The 20,835-nt window shown below is 36.9% G+C and overlaps 1 protein-coding gene across 2 annotated transcripts; it reads left to right on the top strand.

Moving 5' to 3' along the window:
• Positions 1–2,649: 2,649 nt before the first annotated feature.
• On the top strand, positions 2,650–19,961 carry mfsd1 (major facilitator superfamily domain containing 1). 2 transcript variants are annotated; one of them, XM_046876057.1, is made up of 17 exons: positions 2,650–2,864; positions 3,010–3,062; positions 5,737–5,849; positions 6,625–6,667; positions 7,301–7,368; positions 7,447–7,555; positions 7,992–8,094; positions 8,885–8,983; positions 9,367–9,478; positions 12,077–12,133; positions 12,253–12,409; positions 12,632–12,729; positions 12,853–12,965; positions 15,336–15,383; positions 15,478–15,544; positions 19,091–19,208; positions 19,550–19,961. In XM_046876057.1, the coding sequence occupies exons 1-17, from the start codon at positions 2,681–2,683 to the stop codon at positions 19,607–19,609; spliced, it is 1,602 nt and encodes a 533-aa protein (XP_046732013.1). In that variant the 5' UTR covers positions 2,650–2,680; the 3' UTR covers positions 19,610–19,961. The 2 variants fall into 2 exon arrangements, with proteins under 2 accessions (XP_046732013.1, XP_046732014.1); XM_046876058.1 differs by lacking the exons at positions 19,091–19,208; positions 19,550–19,961 and adding an exon at positions 15,906–18,927.
• Positions 19,962–20,835: the final 874 nt, after the last annotated feature.

The raw sequence follows: 20,835 nt of genomic DNA on the forward strand, positions 1-20,835 counted from the left end.
GCTGGGAATGAATCAGTCATACCAGCAAAACCCATTTCCACATAAAGGTATTACTAGAAAGAGTTCCCAATAGTCCTTTTGTGCTAATGAGGTCTGCATAGCAACAGATGGCCAGGTTTTGGGCAATAATTATATAATTGTATGAAACTATATATATGTGTGTGTGTGTGTGTGTTTTGTGTGTTTTGACACCTAACCAATCACACTGATGCGGTTTGTGCTTGGTAACCATCCCATTATAAATTTCGAATGCCATTTTTTTTTTATCTTATAATACCCTTCACTATTCTTGGAAACCTTCCACAATGTTTTGGAGTTGGATTTGTGCTTATTCGGCCATAAAAGCATTAGTGTGAAAGGGCGCAGAGGCCTGTGGTGCAGTCTGTGGGGTTGAGGTCAGCCATGACATGTATTTATGAACCTCAATTTTTGTGCACAGTAGCCCTGTTACACTTGGATGGCTTTGGTGAACAATTCTTCCAAAGAGGAAACACAAAACTGTGATTCTAACTTTGTGGCAAAAACTTAAATATAGGTGTGATGGTCAGATACGAGTCAGATACACATACCTGAAATGTATAGTGTATCTACACAGTTATATGGTTTACATGGTAAAATAACCAGGGTAATATATACAGTAGGTCCAAGATAGAAATGGAACAATGATTCATCCAGAAGATTTTGACTGGGGTGCTTATTGTTGGATGCAAAGCATGATATAATGTTTTCTAAATGTTCAACTGAGATATTTATAAATGTTCAGCCATAAAGTAGAAGTTTATTTCACCACCAGCATGTCTTCTCTGTATTCTGAGAGCTTGTGGAACCAAGTGAGCAGTGCTAAACTAAGTGCTGTGAGGTAAAGGGGTGCTGATCCACTTTTTGCTTTGTAGGTGAGCATGAGGGTTTCAAATCTGATGAAAGCAGCTACAGTAACCCATTTTAGGGAGCATAGCAGAGGGGTGGTTTGGAAGAACCTAGGAATGTGGACAACAAGTTGTGTGGCTGCAAAGGCCCAATGTATTTCATAGGCAGGAATGACAAGCGTGAATTGCAATATTCAGTCTTGGGATCAACATGAGTGTTAGACTGACAATAAGAGAAAGAAAAGGACAGTTTATTGTCCATGGTTACCTCAAGATTTCTTGCAGTGACCAATGGTGAGATCATGATGTGGAGATTAATAATTACTGATGTTTTTCTTTACTTCTTAAATTTGTATATTAGTTTTCATAACATAAATTAAGTAAACTTTAATGCTACTGTGTTTTCAGTAAAACAGTTGTAGGACCAGAGCTGCTACTTGAAGACAACTAGCTAACAAGTAAATAGCAAAACAAACCTTCACTGCCAAGATAATGTCAGCTAGTAATATTTAGCTCTTGTAAACACATTCCTTTTAAAGATAACCTCTATGAATTCCAGATGTTGTTTTGTTCATTGCCTTATAAAAAATGGATGTATATTAGTAAAATATTCTGGAGAAGTCCATGCTGAAAAGTTTATATTTCTCTTTCTGAAGATGAATAGAAATGTTATATGTAAATTTACTGTAAATCCCACCCACAGACTCACTCTCTCTGGGGTACTTTATTTCTGGTACTTTATTTCTTTCATTAGTCTCTTTTTTAACTGTAACTCTGTTCATATTGATTTTTTTATTTTTATTTCACTATAATATACACTTTTTATAATTCAAACATCATGGAAATGCAATGCAAATCTTTATACTTTACAAATATTTACTCTGTCTGTAAAGATTCTCAGTCATCCAGATGCGGTTTTCTGGAAGTTCTATCATGTTAACTGGACTTCTGTCTTCTATGTTCTACAAATTTATGAAATCCTGTCAACTTCCTTCAGACTGAAGAAGCTGCTCGGATGAGTATTAAGATGTTTCAATCCAACCGGATAGAAGTCCAGTTGATGTGGCCCAACTACCAAATTTAAGACTTAAGTCTTTATGTCTTTATGGTTATTTGGTGGGTAGCGTCGTTCTCACAGCTCCATGGTCCTAGTTGGGAAACACAACACAAGAAATTGCCTCTAGTGTTGAATTCCTCTCTCTGAAAATTGTCACAATAGTTGTACTTGATATTCTTTAAGAGATTGGTGTTTTATTCAGGATGTAATCACCTCTGGTGCCCAGTGGTCCTGGGATTAGCATTATGACCCTACGTACAGTGTGCGACTAAAAGAGTTTAATTATAGACAGGAATAATAGAATAGTAAATATTATAGGATCTAAGGCACAAGCTATTATTAATCCTGGTCTTTTAACAACCAATGAACAACTGCAACTTTTGCATTCGCTCAAATGATGACTTGATGAGCTCAACTGTGGGTGTAAATTATATTTATTCAAACATACTGCTATGACACAAACACAGTACAGCTCTCCACTCATCCACCATCCCTTCATCCTATAGCCTAAAATATCTGCGCATGCGCAGAACTATTTTACAAGCCGGGGAAACCTTATAAGACACGTCATGCATTTGACGTGTTGAAATTGCGGATTTTGGAATTATTTTAATTTTTTCTGTTCATTATATAAAACTCTGTCGTATATATAGCCTGGTGTTTATTCCAAACTTTTTTCCGGTGTGGAAAATTTAACCACGTGATATTGCAGTCACATGACTTTTTGTGGTCACATGACCTTGAAAACGCTTTCTTTATGATTGAAGGCTACAAGAAAGCAGAGAGACTCACGGAAATGGCTGACGGAGAAGAAAACCAGAGGCTTTTAAATGAAAATGTTTATGAGGATGGAACCAGGAGACGCATGTCCCCGATCTGTGACCCGAATCATTTACTCCACCGCCTCGTCGTCCTTTTTCTGATGTGCTTTCTGGGATTTGGTGAGCTCTTCCACTTAAGGAGCAGACAGTCATCCTGCTTACTGAATAGTCAAGTTGTGATGATGGTCCAGTTTGATGTAATGTACTGTATTTTGTCTTGAAAGCTGTCTAATATATCATTAATTTTCTATTTACTCGATTTCAGGAAGCTACTTCTGTTATGACAACCCAGCTGCTCTTCAGAAACAAGTCATCCAGGTTAGATTTGTTTTCCTTCTTGTTTTATCACCCATTGATTTGTTTCTATCATCTTTATCTGATGCTCTGTTTTTATGGGAACTTCTTTTAAAATTGATTGATTGAAGGTAGAACTTGGCTCTGGTGCCTATGGATTTTTATTGATTTGCTCCTTTCTGGGTGATAAGAACATCCAAGGTGTCACATGGCTGACATGAAGCTCTTCATTTGTAACCTCAAGATATGAAGCTTCTTGAAACATTATTGAAAAATACCCAAATTCATCATTCGGTTTGTCTCGTCTACACGAGATATAGACCTGTTGATATGTCGGTCATGGAACGTTTTGACCCATGCTGAAAACAAATCGGTCAAATGTACACACACACACACACACACACACACACACACACACACACACACACACACACACATATGCCAGAACCAATTTCTACCAATCACTATTTTGAAGTCAGAGGTGGAAAGAGTAATAAAATATTCTTCTCAAGTAAAATTACCTTCAGACTTTACCAAGTTATTACACTGAAATGCAACAACTTGATAAATAAATAAATAAATAAATAAATGGGGAAAAAATACACTGCAGGCAATGACTTGTCTAATGTGAGTTCGAAAAAAAACTTGTCATTAATTATAATGAGAGAAATTGCAAATGGAGATTCAGAATTCAGACAGCGAGCGCACACTTTAAACGACTTCATAGTGACCAATAATAATGCTGTGATTGGACACTGCATTCTGAACAAAAGTGTGTTACATAACATAATGCTCAAATCGAATGCAACATCAGCAGATCTACTTGTTTGTTTCATAAGAATTTGACAGCCTTTCCCTTTCGGCTGAGTCTGCATTACTAGATCCTACATTTTGTTCATTTTTGGCTAAGGTTGACCTGTTTGGTGAATACACCCAGTGGACTGCATATTGTAAACAATCTGACCACTGAATCAGGCTAGATTTAATCTAACAAGCTAGAAACCTTGGTAATGTATAATAATAGTCATCAATATTATTATTAATATTCAAGCCCTGGTATCGGCCCCATGAAACATGGCTGCCCCAGTGCTTTGAACTCAGCTTCGTACATCACTGGGATATGTGAAGAAAGTAAGAATTTCCCTGTTAAATCAATAAAGGATCTTTTTATATTTCAGATTGGGCACTATATAGAGGAACATGTGGAATCCTGACCAACTGAAACTCCTTTACAAAGCCATGGCCATTAATATAGTGTTGGTTGACCTTTTAATGCTGTAACAGTCCCCAATCTTTGTGAAGGCTTTGCTCTAGATTTTGGAAGAAGATCTCATGTCTGTTTAGCGATTGTACAATGACCTCATACTTTTTTCCCTCATATTATTACAATCCATATTGTTTAATGTATGCAACACAGGCTCCTTGCATTACATGGGTTATACTGTATCTGCATATCCTGTGGTCATCCTCTCACCAAAATCCCCCCCCCTCCCCCACACACACACGTTTTCTCATGAAGTTAATGAGGCAAAAAATTATGCTTGTCATGTTGCAAAGAAACCAGAATAGCTTTGCCTCTGACTTTTCCAAAGTGCTGACATTGAAGAATCTTTCCAAAAAATGCTACATAAGCGTCTCCTAAAACAGAAAACGCCACAATATCGACAAACGCACAACGTGTTGTGTTTCAAAAATGTCATATTAAAACCTTTTCATGTAAATTGTCTGGTAACACCTTACACCTGAAGGTGTATAGCAATCATTCCTGGGGTTTAATACTATATAATCCATTAACACTATACATACTATATCTGAACCTATCATGAACAAGGGAAACAACGTGGTCACGTCTCGTGTATGCATCTTCTAGTTTCAGCCACTGCTGCAAATACGGTGTCTCTGTATTTCCCTTTTTCAAAGCCAGTCTTTCGTTTATTGGCTCTCGGGTTTAATCTTTGGCTTTCTCTTTCACTTGAAGGTATGAACATGCAGAAGGTCAAAAACCTGAAATGAGAAAAGGTTGTTGACCTCCATGGCTCAGGCAATGGCTAAAAAATGCTTTAAAACGATAGCTTTATTATATTGGAAATATTATGGATTTAAATCGGTCTGTTTTGCGGACAAACCTTTGTTTAGGAAGTAAAGATATTTTACAGATTGTATGATTGTTGAGCGAATGTACAAAGAAGATACTGAAAAATACTTTTAATACCTCACAGGGTCTTTTGATGTTCATGGGTTTTGAATTTCTGTCTTGTAGGCTTTCAGAAAACTGTTTTTTCTCCACAGGGGAAGCAATAAAAACGTTCTAGTTTTAGAATTTAAGTTTTTTTCTCTTAAAACTGAAATAAATTTAAGTTTTTACCAAAGAATGTTTGGTAACAATGAAATAAACAGTCATCCTCTATATCATATTGCATGTGATCAATCTTACATGGGTAAAACAAATGGTAAAACATTACCATTTTGCACCATATACATCTCCTTTTTTTGCCTTATATGGTATAGAGTAGATCAGAAATTTACCTGGGAGAGATATAAATATTATTGCAAAATGTATTCAGGATTTCAGTCTTAATGTCTAAAACGCCATCTATCTGTTACTGAGTTGGTATAATTTGTAATGGGTGATAACATTTTCTTTTTGTCTCTCCCTTTCCTTCGCTCGCTCTCCCTTTATTTATCTTTTTCTTAAAAGGATATGGACTTAAACACCTCTAAGTTCATGCAACTTTATGCATGGTACTCATGGCCCAACGTATTTCTCTGTTTCTTGGGAGGATTTTTGTTGGACAGGGTTTTTGGCATAAGGTAAGTCTCATTTTATATTTATATACATGAGTATATATAGTATGTCTAAAAAATCAGGAACCAGTAATAAACACGTATCTGTGCACTATTTAGGCAAAAGTATTGGAACACAGGACTTTTTTAGCCTCAAGTTACCACGAAGTTGGAAGCAGACAATTATATTGGATGTCTTTTGAATGCAGTAGCATTCAATTCTCCCTTCACTTGAACTAGGAGAGCCAAACCTGGTTCCGCATGTCCCTGTGCACAAAGTCAGCTTCCTAAGTATATAGTTTATATGGGTTGGATTGGAAGATCTTGAATTGCCTGCTATAGATGATTAAACTCAACCCTACTGAACCTTGCACCCCAGCCCTCCTAACCTTACCTGCATCAGTACCTAATTTACCTAACACCCTCGTATCCGAATGAGCACAAATCTCCACAACTACACTCGTAAATCTAGTTAAGCATCTCCTCAGAAAAGTGGAGGTTACAAACACAGCAAATGTGGACTAAGTGTGGCTTGGGATTTTTAAAGCACACAAACAAATTTTATGCTCAGGTGTCCACAATATAGAGTATGTGCTGTTTTGTTCTTATTGGTTCCTGATGTTTCAGACAATGTGGATGTGTAGATTAATCAGATTAAACAATCCACTAAAATTTTAGCTTCATGTTTGTATAGTATTTTATTTTTTTAAGTTGTACTCTTGCATTTAGTACTTTTAAACCACACTGTTATTTATGATTGTTGGTATTGTCAGCCATTAATTGACCTTGTCACTCTTTCTAGGTTGGGGACAGTCATCTTTGCACTGTTTGTGTGTGTTGGACAGGTAGATACACATCCTAACACAACTATTTTAAGGCATGCTACAGTATAGAGTATTCATATCCATATGAAACTAATCAAGCACACAGAAATGTTATAATATTAACACTACATAATAAAACGCATAGGTGACTATTATTATGTATAAAGTTGGACACTTTTAATTCTAAGCTCGAAACATATAACAAATTTATCTTTGAATATTCTACATAAAGTGCCTTAGTTTTGTGTTGAACCGGTGTAGGAGGTGTCAGAGCAGCTTCAGTGGACTTTGTCTCTGTCTTATGATCGTCTTATATGTCTGGAAGATATCTCCTGCAATTGGTGTTTTGATGATGGTAGCGGAGAATGCTGTCTGGCAACATTGCTTTCAAAAAGTTATTCAATTGATTTAAGACCTGAAGAGTCCACATGCTTTGCAGACTTATGGTAATAGTGTCAGAAGGACTGCAGTATTGATATGTAGCGACCATTTTCTCTGGACTTAAGCTATGTCAAAAAAAATCCCCACAATTTAATAAATCAATGCTTATATGGGATTGGCCATTTAGCCCTGTTAGTAAAACGGTTGGCAGTATATTATTGTATGTGTATAGATCTATCCATCTATAGTAACTTTATCACATCATTTTTATAGGTCATATTTGCCTTGGGTGCTTTGGTCAACCATTTCTGGCTAATGGAATGTGGGCGCTTTGTTTTTGGGTAAGCAACCTTATAAACCTACAGTTTTTAAATAGTGTTTATAGAAATACTATGAGCGTACTTTTTCTCTACATGCAGCATTGGAGGAGAGTCGTTGGCTGTCGCTCAGAACACGTATGCAGTGAATTGGTTCAAAGGAAAGGAGCTTAACCTGGTATTTGGCCTGCAGCTCAGCATGGCGAGAGTGGTGAGAAAAATGCATTAGTGACTTTTGGGTGAAGAAAAAAAAATGAAGGCAGTTTAATACACAAAATATTGTTTAATTAGTTTCATTTTAGAGTTTAGTCCAATTTTAGGTTTGGTTCCCTGGTAAGGATAGCCTAAATCCAATTATGTAAATGCTATGATTTTTAGGGTGTAGCTTGGATGTTTTAATTCTAAATTGCATCAAATATCCTGCTCTAAATCATCATGAGAATAACTGAGAATAAATCTCTGTTTCGAGAGCAATTAAGACTTTTATGAACAAAAAGACTCCTTTTGCTCTCCAATAAAATCTTCGCTTAGAGATGCACAAAATCTAAGACATTCGATTATCATGCATGCATTATCAACCTTAAAAGTCAATTGTTCACCAATAGCCTATTAACTTTAATTGTTCAGATGTGTTTGTTATCTTCTAGGGAAGTACAGTGAATATGAACATCATGAGCTGGGTGTATGATCAGATGAAGGGCTTATTGGGCCGAACGGGTCACTACACTCTCGGAACAGCACTCATGATCGGTAATGTATATTGGAGTAGAATAAAACAATCAACAAACCCCTTTGCATAACAACAGCATTCACCACTGATATGAAGTGTTTTTTTTTTTTCCACATAAATGATCCTGCTGTTTTTGTAGACTTCAAGGACGTAGAAAGGAAGCCTTGCTTTAACATTTCCATACAATTTAAAAGTATTAAGGTGAATTATCTTTTATTTTACAACCTCGAGCACATATACAGTGCATTCAATCAGGACAAACCCTTGACACCAGATAGTGTGTTACAATTTGTCTGTTCATATCATCCGATGCTCAATCTTTGAAACTCGAGTCTCTAGTTACACAGCCAGACGGGACTTGTTTGAAATGCAAAACCATTTTTCATTACGGAAAAATGAAATCGGAGCCTGAGAGCAGTCGTGTCATTGAGTTTGCAGTTTCACTTCTGCTCTGTTACCCTTCCGTTTCATGCCTCTCTAATCCAGATCCTGCACAGCTCGGGCGTTTTCCCTTTTTTTTCTGATTTAGCGACGTTTCCCTTCTCTTTATCTTATTAAGCAGGTCTATTTTAAATAGCTTTTCATATTGCACTTCCTTTACTTTTCATGTGCTACTGCATGCGCACAGCATTCTAACGAAACATGGTATAGTAAATATCATAGTGTAATTCCTGCAACAGGGAGGTGAATCGAATGTCCCTGTTGCAGGCACATCAATGCATCATGAAAATTGTGTGGTAAAAATAAGGTATGGTTTGTGACTGTTCGAGGAACTGAAGTGTCTGTGTGCTCTTGTGCATTGTTTTTCAGCGGGCGCAACATGTGTCTTATCTCTGGTCTGTGCTCTGTTGTTGGCCTACTTGGACAAACGAGCAGAGAGGATCCTCAACAAGGAGCAGGGAAAGACTGGTCAGTAACTTTTTTTTTTTTTTTATTGTATTTTTTTTAATAAATAATTTTTTATGGCTGCTACACTATAAAAATCAAGATGAAATGTTATTGATAAACAGCGTATATATATTCTGCTGATCCTAGTGGCTTTTTTTGTGCAGCTTGGCAGTAAGGATTAGGACCCATATGGGACATAATTACAGACTTTTCTTCAACCTTGAAAGCTTTTCATACCTCCTTCTATATGATTGTCAATATAACGCCTTAACAGCTCATTAAATACGATGGTTGGAAAAGGGAAGTTATTTGGATTTTTTGTGTGTGTGTGTGTGTGTGTGTGTGTGTGTGTGTGTGTGTGTGTGTGTGTGTGTGTGTGTGTGTGTGTGTGTGTGTGTGTGTAGGTGAAGTGATCAAGTTAAAGGATGTAAAGCACTTCCCCGTCCAACTGTGGATGATCTTCATCATTTGTGTGGGATATTACGTAGCCATCTTCCCCTTTATTGGCTTGGGACAGTAAGTGCACATGCACACACATGATCACACACACGGTACTTTCTCTTCTTGTTTTAGATAGAGACGTGAATGCATTTGTTAACAGATGTTAAAAATGTTATTAGAATTAAAATTGACTGGAAAAATAGTAGTATATTTAATGGGTACACCATCAGGTTTAGTGTATTTGGTCTAGACGAGAACTAGTAACATGGTTGATATTTGTTGTTCAAACGGACATTCATTAAGGCACTTGGACAAATACAGAAACGTTGTTTGTTACAACAAAGTATTGATCAATGGCATGCGTAAAGTCTCATATTGTTTTCTAAACCGGGGTCCTCAACCACCAGGCCGTGTATCATTCGTATAAATATATCATATATCCTAATAAATATCATATAAATAAAATACATTCTATTACTTATTTCCTTTTGTGGTCTGAAAGATGTTTTATTTAAAAAAAAAAAAAAAAAAACTGACCATTTCTGCTCGTGCCATTTTCCCACACGGTTCACTTTTTTTTTTTTTTTTTTTTAAATGCAAAAATTAAGTTCCAACTAATTCTGCATTATGGTGAGTTACATTTTGATTCTATAATTATTAATAATAAAAATGAATAATCAAATCCTATAGTATGAATTATAATAATATTATAATATGCATGGTATCGCAGACCTGTCTTGTCCCTGGACAAAATTGTCTTGTGTGAAACTGGTCTGTGATGCATAAAAGGTTGGGGACCACTGATCTAAACAGTACTGATCAACTAACAGGCATGTCGTGTCCATACAGAAAAACAAATAGTCAGAATTCTGTCTTTAGGCTGCAAAAACTCAATAGTACAAGTGGGTAAAAATCCATCTAATAGCCACAGTGTGGACAAACAGACCGATCCACTGCGGAGACATCTTTTGGTAAAATGTCAATATCCATTTAGGATGCAGAAGATGCCTAAAAAGAGAGCTGACAGCTGCTGGTTCAGATTTATACTGTATGTACAGCAGTTAGAGGATAAACAACTTGATTTATCAATATAACAGACTGGAAAGCTGTTTTGCTGATGGCCAAATCCAAAGTACAGTCTGTTGACTTTTTCTCCGGATTCTTATTTGATCCCATCTAGCCTTTTTTTTTTTGTTGTTGTTGGTTTCATGTGTATAGATAAAAGTTGAATGGTTATCAAAAGCAACAGGAAAAAAAACTAATGTTCCACAGAGGTGTTAAATTTTATTCCTGCCGGGGAATTAAGCATTTTTAAGTATTTTTTTATATCGTACGGTCTAAAAGCTAAGTATTATTTTGTACAGAATAAATCAATTTAGTTGATCATAGTTATATTTGTGTCACAAAGGTATCAAAATTGTTTTAACATTATTTCTTCCTCAATTTCTCTTGGTTGCTGCAATGGTTGAAGTTTTGCATTTGAAGTCAGTTAATTGTGGACCCATTTCTGAAGCCTTTTTAAACACAAGTGTATATGTAAAAAAAAAGATATACATTTTATCCGTTGCTTTTGTCCAAATACATGCACTAATGCAGCATATGCCCACTTGTTTTATATTCTATGAAACCATAATACATGATGCATTCGCTATATATTTGCACTTTATTTTTTCTTCTGTAACATGGAGATTTCCCCACTGTGGGACTAATAAAGGTATATCTTATCTGTTCTCTTGTGTGGGCTAGAAGTAGTAAAAAAAAAGGTAGCATTTTCAGATCCCTTTTCTAGCTGTTTAACTTTACTGTCCCTTCCTGAAATATCAGCAATTTCTTTAATTTTTTGGGTCTTTTAATTCATTTTTACCTGTATATCGCTTTTAACAATGGACATGGTCTCAAAGTAGCTTTACAGAGGCAATGCAATAAAGGAATGAATAAGATTGTTTTATTTTATATAATATATTTTATTTATATATTATAACTTACATAAAACATATCTCGGTATATGAACTCGGTTATTTGAGTACTAAATTTGTTGTTCTAGGTTTTAAATAAATGTTTACAGGTCTTAATTTTCCGATTACATGTAAAGCTACTTGTAATGCTTACTGAAATGCTCATGCAGAACTTTCGTTTTTGTTTGTTTCTGTGGTGTTGTAGTTCTTTCTTTCGCTTGTCCAAACCAGATTTGCTGTATTGCAACTACAAATAAGACCAACATGCAACAGCCAATCATCTTTCTGTTTTTTGAATCTCTCTTGGATTGTATCACAGATGTAGCTATGGGGAAGTGCAAGTTTAGCAATACTAGCCTCGGAAAAGAAAATGAATTTAGGGCTTGTTTACGGCCAGTTGCTAACGACGTATTTGTGTGTTTTTGATGTTGTGATATTCAGTTGGTCTTGTATTTCATTCTTAATGGTTATGCTGGCACAGGTTTCGGTCTCCTTGTTCAAGGGACTAGACAATATAATGGCACCACATATATTGACTATACAGTATATTGTGTGCCTCCAACATTTTGGCAACAGTATCAGGAAGAACATTATATGGCTGGAAAATTGAGGATCCCAGTACATTTGATTTAAATAGTATATTTTATATGTAATCATATAGATTAAGAATCTAGAGATTGGATTTTATACACTGATTTGATTTGTCACTGCTTTGCAGGGTTTTCTTCATTGAAAAGTTTAACTTCTCTCCACCTCAGGCAAGAGCAATCAACAGGTAATACATAGAAACATCATGTTCTGAAAAGGATATCTAATGGTGGATTGCTACTGTTTCACCGGTTATCATTAATAAGCGTTGTTCCAATGTGTATTTGTCTTCTCTGTCTATTCCAGCATTGTGTACATCATCTCAGCTCCAGCCTCCCCTTTGTTGGGTTTCATGGTGGATAAAACGGGCAAGAACGTCATATGGGTTATGTGTGCTGTGGTCACAACTCTGCTTGCTCACATGATGCTGGCTTTCACCTTCTGGAACCCATGGTTTGCTATGGTAAAGCCTTTGTTCAGTCTCAAAAATATGTATACAGTCAATATCTGAGAAACACTGGGCATTAGGTGGAATTATGGGATAGTAGTTTATTCCAGTGCTAATCTTAATCATTCATAACAGTAGCTTTAATAATGAGCATAAAATGACCATAAAAAAGTGAACTTGTGCCTAAGTGTTGACCTGTATGTTTAGGTGTACATTTTAAAAGATTTTTCTCCGTAGGTCCTCTTGGGTGTGTCATATTCACTGTTGGCCTGTGCTCTGTGGCCAATGGTGGCCTTTGTAGTGCCAGAACACCAACTGGGCACAGCATATGGATTGTAAGAACCTGATTGTACTTTTTGGCTTGTATACAATGCTATGAAATTACTCTTGTTGCATATGGTGTCATTTAAAGGACAGTTATCACCTATTCTTCACGTCTCTTTCTTTCTCTTTTACAGTATGCAGTCCATACAGAACCTTGGTTTGGCACTTATCTCCATGGCAGCAGGAGCCATTCTTGACAGCAAGGGTTACCTCTTCCTGGAGGTCTTCTTCTGTGCATGCATCTGCTGTGAGTGACAATGCTGTGTGAAAAATGAGCGTCTATATATACTGAATGTGTGAAGTCTGTCCTCAGGGTGTATTTATAAATACGTATGGAAATTCACTGGTCCAGTAGACGAAGTTCTTTTAGAAAAAAATGATAATGATCGGCATCTTAGTTAGTTACTAAGTGAGTTAATAAATAAATTGGTCAGGTTACAAACAGTTCTAAACATTTAAACCTTCAAATATATAGTTTAGTTGGGAAACATACAGCTGTATCTCATTTTTTTGCTGCAAGGCATTTCCAGGGATTTGATCGTAGACAATATTCCGACCCCTGCTAAAGCTCCCACATGGTGGTGAAGACACTGTTTTTCAAAGTTGAACTTTATTTAACCTTTGTCCTTGTAATATATGTGGCTGATTTTGCAACTCTGCTGTCATTTTTCCACTGTGCATCCAGTAGATGAAAGTAAGGGGGCGTCTCACAATGTCAGAATTTTCATGCACCTGGCAACACGGTATATCTGGAAAATAAGAACATGCAGTGCTCCCAGATTTATTGACACCCTTCTAGAAAATCAGCAGTAAATTTACTCTATAAAATAAACATTGCATGCAGTCATTGAAGTCAATTTCGTCCTTACGACATTTATCTGTACTGCTTACTTATAGGACAAAAGTATTGGGACACACATCCTAAGTGCTGAAATTAGGTGTTTCAATAGGACCCATTGCCATTGTTGTGTAAATTCAAGCCATGTAGTCTGCAAATTTCATTCTCACTAGATATTCCACGGTCACCTATAAGGGCTATTTTTGGAATGCGGAAACGTTTAGGAACAACAGCAGCTCAGCTATGAAGCGTAGGACCACCCATAAGGCTCGCCGAATGAGTGTGTAAAAGTCACGGATGCTCTGCTGATTCCATAGTTGAACAGTTTTAAACTTTCACTGGCATTAATATCAGTACGAAAACTGTGTAAAACTTTGTGGAATGGTTTTAAATGGGTGAGCAGCTGCATGCAAGCCTCTCATCACCAAGTATAATCATTCGTTTCCTCTCAGTCCCCTGGATCTCTGTTGTTTCCTTGAATCCCATCCTAAAAGATCTTTGCATGAAAGAGATGTTTGATCTGCACAAATCAGGTGATGAGTATAAAATATGTGCATAGTTTAATATAATATTTAAGAACAAAACAGGCTATTGAATACAATCTTCATGTTTGAAATAATTAGACACTTGAGCACAATTAGGAACATCAGCCAAGTTTAAAGCAGTATATCATACAATATGCAGCAGTTCAGCGAGTGTCATTTGAATTTCAGTTGGGATTGTGTGTTTAGATGAGATTTTTTGTCATGCAAAATGCAAAAGGGAACCTTTCTGAACTTCTTCTTTCAGCTTCTCCCATTAGGGGTCGCCACAGCGGATCATCAGTCTCCATACCCCCCCTGTCCTCTACATCTGCCTCTTTCAAACCAACTACCTGCATGTCTTCCTTCACCACAACCATAAACCTCCTCCTTGGATTCCTCTTTTCCGCTTTTCTGGTGGCTCCATCCTCAGCATTTCCTACTAATATACCCCATGTCCCTCCTCTGCACATGTCCAAACCATCTCAATCGGGCCTTTCTCACTTTGTCCCAAAATCTCATACATGCGCTGTCCCTCTAAAAAACTCATTCCTAATCCTGTCCATCGTCGTCACTCCCAACAAAAACCTCAACATCTTCAGCTCTGCTACCTCCAGCTCTGCCTCCTGTCTTTTACTCAGTGCCACTGTCTCTAATCCATACAACATCGCAGGTCTCACCACAATTCTATAAACTTTCCCTTTCACTCTTGCAGATACTCTTCTATCACAAATCACTTCTGCTATCACTTTTCTCCACCCACTTCACCCTGCCTGCACTTTTTTCTTCACTTCTCTAACACACTCTCCATTACTTTGCACTGTTGACCCCAGGTACCTGAACTCGTCCACCTTCTCCACCTCTTCTCCCTGCAACCGCACCACTCCACTGCCCTCCCTCTCATTCACACACATGTACTCTGTCTTACTCTTACTGAATTTCTTAGGGAACCTTTCTAACCCAAGAAGAATATAATGCTGTTTAAATTGTTTGAATGAGAAATTGGTCTAAGAATCTCCCCAGGACATGTCACAAAATACTGTTCTAATAATGCGATTAATATTCAATTTTAAAGGAATTGTTCATTCTGAAACCATTGCTTTGTAAATGAAAATTCATTACATAAACACATCCTTTTTTTTTTTTTTATATATATATATATGTTGTTTAACTTTTCAAATCATTTTCATCAATGGTGCCAGATTTGTCTGTTTATTAAGTACATAGGTGTGGTGGTGATGCATTTCTTTTTCAACAGTGGCTCTGATAGCGGTGGTGATGCTTTACCTTGTGGATTTTGTCCGAGGTACGTTTGACCGGGAGCTACATCAGTCGATTTCTAGTACTTTATCAGAATGATTCGTCTCTTTTAAACATTTCCATTTCATGTTTATATCTAGGTGGAGAACTGAATCTTTCGGCCTCGGAACGTGCCAAACTCCAGAAGAGCTTGTCTGCTGAGTCAGAGTAAGTTTGTAATGGTTTGACCTCTTAACTTTTTACTACTTTCCTCATTACAGCTGCAATAATTTCACCGTTAGGGACTCAGATAATGCAAAGTTATGTTAATTTCCAGTCAGGGCCATGGACTGCAATGCTGACTCTCTACATTAATGGAGTCGGTCTTTGTTTATTCATGTGTTTTTCTTCTCTTTTAATTTTTTTTTAATTTTTTTAAAATACACTTAAGGGTAAAACTAAATGTTTCATGTACTTGACCTGGAACGGAATAAGTTCTACAAGACCTGTAAATGAAATTTCTGAAAAGATTAGTGGATAATAATGCATGTGTGTTGTACTGTAACAAAGCCTGTGTGCTGTGTTCCAGGTGATAGGTGTTAATTTCACTGGCTTCACCCTTCCTGCTGTGATCTGTCTCACTGGACATCTCAGCCTGTCATTCACCCACCAAAGGGCATTTCTGCACACCTACTCCTCATCACACTGACCACTCTAATACCACCACTGGGATAGAGGGTCCTCTTAAATAGCCTTCTCCCCACAGATAGAACTTTTAATAATCACTGTTGTGTTTAACCTGGTTTGTAATATTGTACAAGCTGAGAGGAGGCTGAGAGAATCGATATGGCTGGTTAGGTCATGCCAGAGAGGATGTCCTGCCAAGCCTCTAAACCTGCACCTAAGAACAGCAGGACACTGAAAATACCACTTCCTTTTTTACTCTTGGTATCATTTAGTGGCTGTTCTGTTCACAGACCTTTGCACTGGTGAATCTTCTCCTACTGGAAAACTTACTGAAATGTAGCTTTTGCTTCATCTGTTCACAGGGGCACAGGTTCACATGCTACATTTTGGTATTTCACCCTCTGGGAGAAGCCATACTTCGCTCTTTCTTAGTTTTAAGGACCGCAGGTCTTTTATTTCTGGTTTTATTTTTTTATAAGAGATTTAGAATTTTTTGTTATTCAAATTTTTGGTGAATTTCTGTCACAGATTTTATTATTACAAATAATTTTTTTATGCGAATAGTGACAATTCCATTTGCGTGTAGTATCTATTGCACAGTATTTACACCAGTCAGCCTCTACATGAAAACCACTCACAGGAAAAATCAATAACATGGCTACCTTGTTACAATGGCACCTGTCAGGGGGTGGGATATATTTTGCAGCAAATGAACAGTAGTTCTCGAAGTTGATGTACTAGTGACAATGGTGCATCTCCAAAACAGCATGTTATATGGGCCGTTTCAGGTATGCCGTGGTTAGTATTACCAAAAATCTGCAAGAAATGTAAAGTGGTCCATGGAATGGCATTGGTTACGAGGTCATTGATGCCCATGGGTACAATCCTGCAGAAAAGCTTGTTGTAAAAATTTAATACTTTATATGATACTTACAGGATCTGCTGCTAATGTCTTGGTTGTCAAATACTACCACACACCTTTTAGAGGTATATTTGACAGATCAGAGCTGTTTTAACTCTATGGGACCTACAATATTAGGTAGGCGGTCGTAATGTTATGGCTGACCGGTGTATTTTCTCTGCATCATCCTTTTTATGGTATTAATAAAGTTAATTGAACATGGTATCATAACTGCATATAATATGATAGTTTATTTTAGTGGACCCCATATGCTTTTAAGCATATCAGTATAATTTTTATACATTTCAGACTTTTGGGAAAGTTCATATTTGTTACAATTGTGCATTATTGATATTAAAATGGAAAAGTATCATTGGAGCGTTCTATATATGCATTGTTCTTATTGCATAAAAATGTATACAAAATGTATTAATATACAATTTATTGATTTTAACAAATCATCATTGGTTAGAATAATCAAGAATTACACACACTTTTTATTGGTCTGCTGTTAAATCACTTGTAGGCCAATGCAGACAGCAAATATGATGCAAAAAAGCTTTCTCTATCTGCAAACCTCTGCACATTTGAAAATGCATTTCATTTCATTTTCTCACTCTTATAGGACTTTCTTAAGAGCCCAGAATGTGTTGCATTTCCTGTTTCTAAAATGCTCATGCTCTAAATTCAAGGCAAAGGAGGGATTAGGGTGAAAGAGGAATTTTTTTCAGTTATTCATTTTTGCTTTGTCAAACACATTGTACTAGTTTTCTTGTATAGCCCATTTTCTTCACACTGATTCCTATACTAACTCACTAACTGAAGGAAGTAATGAAGATAAATCAGCCCTGATGTTAGATGTAAAAATGATCTTAAACAAATTAATTCATCTTACTTGTACGTTGTAGATTGGTCAGTAATTTAGGACCCTTACCTACTAGCTTACTAGTAAATACAGTTATCCAAAGCCCAATCGTAAAGGGGTAAAGTTGAAAATGAAGAACTGGCAAATGGCCTGCAAACAGCATAAACTCAACAAATCGTAAATAGGAAACATTTAGGATCACAATTGAAATATCATGGCTTGGGAAGTAAAAAAAAACTGAGCATTACATTACAATGAGGCAGGGAGGTTCAAAGTCTGACTAAAAGAAATTTGTAGCACAGTGGTTAAGATTTTTAAGTCCAAGCTGCTACTGCTAAAGCCCTTGAGCAAGAGCCTTAACTCTCAACTGCTCAGTTGTAAAAATAAGATCATTGTAAGCCATTCTGTATAAGAACATCTGCCAGATGTCACAAATGTACCTAATATTTGTAAATAAATTGCAAGGAAAGTTAGTGAGTATGTCAAAAACAGTAATGGTATTTTTTCTTTCGTTTTTTTTTTTTTTTTTTTTTTTTAATAAAACAATTCCATGTATTCAGGATGTTGGTCATGTTCATGTTGAAATCTAACTAAGAAACTTTGTGAACCTTCCAAATAACCAAATAGTGTCTCTTCTATCCTAATCAAAAGGATCACTTTGTTACTGAGACGGTAATCTTGAATCAAAATGCTTTTTGGCTTCACATTAATCGTTGCTTGTGAAGTACTGTTTGCCTTGTAGCATAATAATTGCCAAAACCCTGACAGAATATACCTTTGCATTCTCTGGGAGAAGATTAATAATAATGGGTTGTTTTGAAATTTGTCAGTAGTCCCATTGGGATTGCGATTTCATCCTGCTGTTAATCGTTTAATATGGAAACGAGTTGCTGCAGTAGACTGTCTAATGAGTTTGATTAAAAGACCTTATCAGAGGGTTTAAAAACTCTCACTATGATGTTTGATGTTAAGTCATGTTCATGAATCACACTGAAACCTATTGCCTCGGGAAGAGGGTCTGGATTAGAACTAGCAGGTTTTTTGTATTCAAAAGTGGCCCCAGAGTCTGAGGGGAAAAATATAAATTACACTTTCTTTTACACTGTGTAAACTCTGAGGGTTGGAAGAAGAAATAAAGGATGAAGTGATTTCACATTGCATTTGGGTCTTTTGATTGCTTAGTAGGCTTTATGACAATCCTACAGTATTTAAAGCTTACTTTGAATTCTCTATCTATTTGTGTGTGTCTATTTGCTCCTTCTCTCGCTCTCTTTCTCTCTCTCTCTCGCTCTCTCTCTCTCTCTCTCTCTCTCTCTCTCAGGGTGCCAGGGAGCCTTCAAATCTTAAAGAAGCAGCAGCAGCAGGAGGAGCACACTAATTTCAAACCCTTGTCCTCATTTGTCCTCCGTAATCGTTATCTCTCCAGACTGGGGGCGCAGGTATCCCACACACACAACCTCGCTTTCTTCTTCTGTGCCTGAAATTACTCTATTTATCCTGTCCTACTACTTTAAACCTGGCACCCAGGTGTGCAAAAAAGAAATAATCTTTTTTTAGAAAGTGTATTCAGTTGCTATTTGATATCATATCTTGGTAGAACTGATGTCACCATGCCTATGCGTCAGCTTTTTTTAAGGCCTTGAATAGTTCTTTTTCCCCTTTTTCATTTTTAAGTTCTTTTTCTGACAGCTACTGATTTGCTGGTTGACAGAAAAAAACAGGTTTATTGTTATATTTTTCACTATTTATTCTTTGTTGTATTTGTTTTCTTAATGACCAGCTCCCAGACCACTACAACATCCATCTGTCCTCCCTCGCCTACAGAAGTTTGCTCCGCTGATCTGTTCTTAAAGTTACTTGTCCATCGTCTTGCTATGTTACTTGCCCATAGTTTGTGGGTTAAATGATGCATGCTGCTTTGGGTATTTTTGTGAGGATATAAATGGTGCACATTAGAACCCTGTTTGGTTTAATCAGTTTTAAGCCTTTATGGGCACCCTCCCTGTTCAGGGGTAATTCATGTCAGTTCATGTCACTCTGATCTATTGCTTGGATTTTGCACTCAACACTATTTATGAACTGTTATGTTTTTCACTACCGCCTGATAATCTAGCGGACGGAAATTGCATCAAACGTATTTTTTTATGACCGTATATCAGGCAACACTATTTAATAAAGATATTTTTACAGTACTAAAATTGAATGCCTTTTTGTTGCACATATCCTATACCCTGACCGGGCATACCATTATGACCACCTTTCTAATATTGTGGTGGTCTCATTTTTGCTGCCAAACAGTCCTGACCTGTCGAACATTAACAGCATTTACATATTAAGCAATTTGAGCTGCAGTATCTCTTCTGTTGGATTGGACCACTTTTGATAGATACTGACTAAGAGCTACAGTTTTGGAGATGCTCTGACACAGATGTCTAGCCATCACAATTTTGCCCTTGTCAAACTGTCTTAAATCCTTACCCTTTCCCATTTTTCCTGTTTCTAACACACAAAATATTAAGGACCAATTGTTCACTTGCTGCCTAATATATCTCACACGCTAACAGGTGCCATGATGTTATTCACTTCACCAGTCATAATGTTATGCCTTGGTCAGTGTCTATCCAATATCCTATACACCATCAAGCATTCTTGTTACAATTGCAAGTCGGAAACATCCTAAAAACTGAGATTTAATCTATGGTGTTTTGTGTCCTTCCTCTTCCTCCTCAGGTACTTGAGTTCACTTTGACACTAAATTACACAAACCTTTTAACTCCTCTCTCTCCCCTTGAGTGGAGATGATGCGTTTCCAATTAAACATGGCTCCAGCGTGCATAAGCCCCATATAATGACAAACCAAACAGTCATTTCGGAGGTCGTTATAAGAGCGAGTATCTGGAGGTCGCAGTCAACAATCCTGATTTCTAATTATATACAGCCATTTTCCCTTGTTTGCCATGTTAGGTGTGATTTGTGCTGGGAGGCTGTCAGTTTGTGCTGGACCCCAGCCATCTATACAGTAAGCGAGACTCCTTGTATAGATTAAATGCCATTTCATGCAACACT

The sequence above is a fragment of the Silurus meridionalis genome, chromosome 20 (assembly GCF_014805685.1).
Source record: "Silurus meridionalis isolate SWU-2019-XX chromosome 20, ASM1480568v1, whole genome shotgun sequence".
NCBI classification, from domain to species: Eukaryota; Metazoa; Chordata; class Actinopteri; order Siluriformes; family Siluridae; genus Silurus; species Silurus meridionalis.